The 5,710-nt window shown below is 38.0% G+C and overlaps 1 protein-coding gene across 1 annotated transcript; it reads left to right on the top strand.

The window, feature by feature from the left end:
* Positions 1–588: 588 nt before the first annotated feature.
* LOC104163849 (pentatricopeptide repeat-containing protein 2, mitochondrial-like) lies at positions 589–5,248 on the top strand (the record flags this gene model as incomplete). The annotated part of the gene is made up of 4 exons (XM_009702975.1): positions 589–702; positions 2,531–2,605; positions 3,409–3,519; positions 4,784–5,248. Coding segments are annotated over 4 exons (525 nt in total), but the record flags the coding sequence as incomplete, so codon positions are not given.
* Between the last annotated feature and the right edge of the window lie 462 nt (positions 5,249–5,710).

A 5,710-nucleotide genomic window follows, 5' to 3' on the forward strand; every position in this document is an offset into this window, starting at 1 on the left:
TGTCCTTTAAATCATGGCCAGTATTTTATAGGAATAACACTTTTAACAGTAGGAACAGAAATCAACACCAAATACTAGAAAGGAATATGAAGGCACTTATCCATATTGGTGGTACCAGTTGTTACAAAACCTTCCTGCTGCCAGCTTTTTAGTTTGGCAGGTATTATTTTGTTCGGGGTCCAGTCAGCTCTACTCATAGTTTCCAGGGTGAGGAGCATTGTTTTTGAGAGTTGGTGGTTTGTGAATGGTTGGAAAGTGGAAAGGAAAATGTCTGTTGGTTTTAGCATACTGCTAAGGTTGTTTTACTTCTTGTAGAAGCCGAAAGAGTTAGGGCAAGGTGTAGTTTTCAAAATAATGGAAGTTATTTTTACACTTTTCTGAACTCTGTAGCTTTGAATATCATATTTTGATGTTATATTTCTTGAAGTGCTACACAGAATCTGCTTGATTGGGTTCAGATATGGATTGCCTTGGTGATCTTACAGTATGTTGACTTCTGAATGCCTTCTGAATGTCATTGCAATTGCCTACAGTCCTTTCAGATCACAAGAATAGTAAGTACAACTTAGGTTTGAAATTTCTATGCAGGACAACTTGGAGTCTTGCAAAATCTCTGCGAAACTGCTTGAAGAAGCACAGCTAAAAGGTGACACGTTACCACTACGAGCATTCTGCTTTGCTGTGGCAACTGCTCTGAAGCAGGTACGGTACCTTTAGTTTTGATTTGTGCCTGAACCTCCATAGGTTTATTGCAGTAAGATAGTCAGTGAAAGGAAGCTAACATAGAGGAAGTGTAGCTGATCTGTGTTACAACTTAAAGTACTAGAACTTTTGCACCCCCAAAAGAGTAGGGTTAATAGACAACTCCCACACAATGCGAATGTGGAAATTCTGAAATGTAAACATATGTCTTGAGTCAAATGCACAGGTGTTTTGTGCTAGTGACAATGCCATATATGGTCTCAAGTTGCGTCAGGGGAGGTTCAGGCTGGACATTAGAAAGAACTTCTTCACTGTTAGAGTCGTTAGGCATTGGAACAGGCTCCCCAGGGAGGTGGTGGAGTCATCGTCCCTGGAGACGTTCAAAAAACGTCTAGATGTGGCACTTCAAGACATGGTTTAGTGGACAGGGTGGCATCAGGTGTACGGTTGGACTTGATGATCTTTGAGGTCTCTTCCAACCATAATGATTCTATGATTCTATGATTCTATGATATAGAATATTTTTAGGAAATGAAAGAGAGTTGGGCCAGCAGGTTAGATGTAACCATGGTCCCAGTCCTGCGCATACTGCTATTTAGTGATGATTTCCTTTAAATAGAATTAAAATGAGAATTTAAAATACTTGCACAATCACCTCTTCAAAATGTTTATCTTGGGAGGCAAACTCAAAGGCTATGATGTGTATTGCCCTACTGCCTGGGAGATGGCTGGTCTTTTCTCCACAACATGTTTCTTCAGAGGCAGGTTTTCATGTATCTCGTGTGCCTAAGCACTGATATGAAGAGGGTCTGGGGCAGTACAGGGTGAAAGATTGAACGGGAGAATAACAATTAGGAAATTCTAAAGTCTAGTACTTTGTCTGACGTTAATTTGTGTATATGGTTTGAGGATATTCCGAACCTTCTCTGTTTCATGTCTAAACAGAGGTCAGAGACACTCCAAGAACTAGCGATTTGATGTTGTTCATGGATTTGAATGAATTAAGTAGAATTGTTAAAATTTTCTTACATGCTGTGGTGGTTTTTGCACTGTGTCTGTGAACAGAGACACTGAGCAATAGCATCACCGAAATTAATTTATTCATGTGCATGATGGCATGACAGAGCTGCTTATTGGCATTGAGGTTAAAAAACAAAATCTCTGTCTCTGAAACAACATGAAACATCATTGATGCTGTTGCTTTATGTAAAAATCAGTTAAAATTCTTGTTTGCAAAACAGAATAATGCTCCACATTACAAGTAACTATTTCTTAAGTTGCATGATTTTTGACAGGACATCTTTCTGTGAGTAAGGTGGTTCTTGATCCCAAGTAACAGTGCTTGGTCTACTAAATGTCAGTGTAACATTTACTGTCTATACAAATTAGTTGATGGCATAGATACAGTACTGTAAAGTATATATCCAAAAGGGTAAAGGTGCTGGGCAGGATAAATACTCACATTAACATACGCTGCACTTCATTTAAGTACTCTGACATGTGCCAAACTGAGCATGTGTGTAGATCTTTCACCTTTAGGTGCCCTCATGCTCAGTGCTGGTTACATGGTTCCTTTCCCTGCTGATCTGAAGCAGGGAGTACTGTCTGATGTGCACAAGAGCAAGATGACATAGGAACTCCAGCACGGGGTGTTTCTTTCACAGGCTGGATGCTGTTTGGAGTCTGTGGGTCTTGGTGAAGGGGTTCTAGATGCTGATTTGTGATTCATTGAAAAGTTGTGATGGACTCTCATTTTTCTTGGAATTTTATTGTGGAAGTGTGTTGCACATGTTTAACCTTTTTTTTATTATTTATAATTCCTTTCTAGAATGATGTAGCGCAAGCCAAATTTTATTGTTCACAGATAATGAAAACAGAGAACAAACTATACAATAATCTTAAAGTAAGTATGTTTGCTTTGTATTAGAATCTGGCTAGAGAAGTGTGCTACACTGGACAAAAAACTCCCATGTGCAAAGTAACAGAAAGGCAGCTTCATAGTAGCACAAGCATGTATCAGTACTGTTGCTGAGTTTTTTTTTTGAGCCATGAGGCAATTTCTGTCAGTTGAATGAATTGTGCTGATTTGTTAACACCCTTGCCCCATTTTTTAAAATTGGTTCCTATCATAGATCAGAATGGAAAGTAGACCAGTCCTACATCTGTGAGTATAGACCTGTGAACAATTTCTAATGGTGACATTGTGTCTTTTTGGTTTCTTGCTGCAAGAGATTAAAAAAACCTGCAGCTCCAAGTAAATGCCTGCCTTAGCTGAGCTCTGCCCACTTCAGGCCTCCTTCAGTCCTATGAACCTTAACCGCACATGTACATACAAGAATTTTTTTTTTTCTTTAACTGCATGGTCTACAGCCTGAGAGAAAGTCTACTGCATGTGCCTTGTAAGTGACCTCTAAGCTATGGAAAAAAACCACTTTATTCAAGAACAGCTAATGCAGCTCCATCAGAGGAGCTCTGCCTCCAGGCTCCACCCTTCCTTACCAGATTCCAGCTGCGAAAAAAACCAAACCTTAATGGGAATTGATCATTCCCTCTGCTTTCTTCACAATTAATGGATTTTTATCAGTGCAGCATCTAGAAATGTATTTTATCCTGCTTTGCTTCATGTCTTCTTCAAACACTTTTTTAAAAATGTGCATTCTGATGATAAGTACTATCTGTGTGGTGTGGTTTCATTTTATTTTTAAGGTGCTTGTCCAGCTCAGATCTGGTTCGCTAGAAGAAGTAATAAAGACATTAGAGGCAGTGGAAGTAGATACTCCTCCCTTTGTGAAAAAAATTGAGTTTTCTGAGCAGGTGGTAAGTATAGAGTAATGAGAGGAGGTCTACAGTGCTTGGCTGAGCCATGATGATGGTGGTTCAGCTACAGAACTTCAGGTGCCTGAGTTCACCCTACTAAAGTTGTTTGGGTTCTAATGCATTCAGATGCTGAAGCAGCTGGCTGGCTTTCTGTACTGTTGGACAAAGCACTTAGCTGTCCACTTGTTTTTTTTTTATTGCATGCCTTGCTCTTAGAAGCTCAAATTTCATCGGAATGTAGATGAAACATTCCCTAGTGGCATTAAATAATTTAATCCCTTGCCTTCTGTGCTGTTTTAATTTGATGTAAAAAGGAGAATAAAGGTCTGATCACAGCTATGTTGTTAGGTTGGTAGTATTTGTAAAGACTTGTGATGCTGTACAGGGAGGTAGGATATGGGAAATAATAGCTCTTGCTATTTTACTGTATTTTACTATAAAAAATAGATTGCTTTTCCTGAAACTTGTTAGTGTATTGATTTTTGAACATGTCTATGGAACAAGATATTTTAAGACTGTGTTAATAATTAAGTACTTAGCCTTTCACTGCTGCCTATTAAACAAAATGAATAAGTGATAAGTAAAATAACAAACTAGGTAGAAGGGGGGCATACCTTTCACAACATATCCCATGTATATTAACTGCTATGCTGAAAAGAAATTTTTAAGCAGCATTTAATTTTGTAAATTCATTGCAATAAATGTTGTCAATGTTGTATTTTATTCTGTTTGCCAAATTTATAACAGTCCCTAAGAAGACTAAGCATTAGTCCTAACCCATTCCTTCCACAAAAGATTATTGATCAATAAGAATTTTTAAGAGATTTACTTATATTTGAGCTCATACTCTGTGTTCTATAGTTTGACTTTTACTGACTTGTACTGTATGTTTAATGTGATACATAATTAGAATTGTGCTGATCTGGAAAGTAGATTCCAGGAAGCAATTATGTTTCCTGAGTTTAAATAGAACATGATTGTGTTAGTCTGTACTAGGACTGAAAATAGGACTGTACAACTTTGAGGAAGTTTTAAATCTAATAAACTCTCTCTAGTAGGTATCCAGTGCATTTCTGCCATTGTCTGGTGATGTATAAAGTGTGCTGCATAAAATCCTCTTCTTATGAGTCACTGCGTTATACACATATCTTACGTTGTATACTTTTTTTTTTCTTTGAGTGATTGCTTGTCTTCAAGCAATATGGTGGTTGAATGAGATCTTCACTTGCTGAACTGTAACAGTCTGTCACTTTCTCCTCCTTAGCTGGCTACAGTCAAGGAAAAGATGGAAGAAAACCCTGACCTTTCTGCAAAATTAAGAGATATTTATATAAGACTACAAGCTTCAGGACAGATAACCATGTGCACGCTGGAAGACATGCTTTTCCAGATTCCTAGTTCAAAGAAGATCCCTGCAAAGCTTTTAAATCAGAAGCAATTGGGCTATCAGGCTGCTAAACCACTTCGGTCAAATCTGTTGTTGGAATAGTTCAATACCTGATGGCAAACTGAACTGCTGTTAGCATCTCTTACAAGTCAGGTTCAAATAAAATGTCTTCTCCCCCTTCTCCACAATGAGCAATTGTTTAAGTTGTTTGTGTGAAACTGCATTTTAAATACAGACCATGTAGCTTCCACGTTTCAATTTTGGTGCTTAAAACAAGCTGTGATGGTGGGTATTTGTGTGTTGTTCAGAAATGGAGCGATAAAGTGGTTTGAAGTTTTTCTTCAGGTACTTAAATCAGGATTTTCCTGTGCCAAATGTCCTGATGGAAGTGAACAAAATAGTATGGATATCTGACCTGACATCTGTGATTTATGAGAAGAAAATACAGATGTGATGTTCTGACTGAAAGTATAGATGCAGTCCAGAGTCTAGATAAAAGACTGTGGAAGCACTTTTACTGTTTATTCAAATTCTGTACACAAGAGAATGAGAGGAAAACAAGCATTTTTTGTTCCTTTTAATATCTTTTTCTTCAGAAGCAATGTATTAGCATGTTTTTTCACATCAAATGGGATCATGGAAATGCTGTGGGAGGTAGCATAGTACCAACTGGTTGTTTTCTCACTGGAAGGAAATCCTGAACAAAAGTTTGAGTCTCAGAGTGAGTGACCCTACATACTGCTTCCTTCACATTTTCTGATATTGAGCCTCCCAGGATAAGCAGATCTTGATAAAGATTTGCAG

The sequence above is a fragment of the Cariama cristata genome, unplaced genomic scaffold (assembly GCF_000690535.1).
Source record: "Cariama cristata isolate BGI_N322 unplaced genomic scaffold, ASM69053v1 scaffold15726, whole genome shotgun sequence".
Taxonomy (NCBI): domain Eukaryota; kingdom Metazoa; phylum Chordata; class Aves; order Cariamiformes; family Cariamidae; genus Cariama; species Cariama cristata.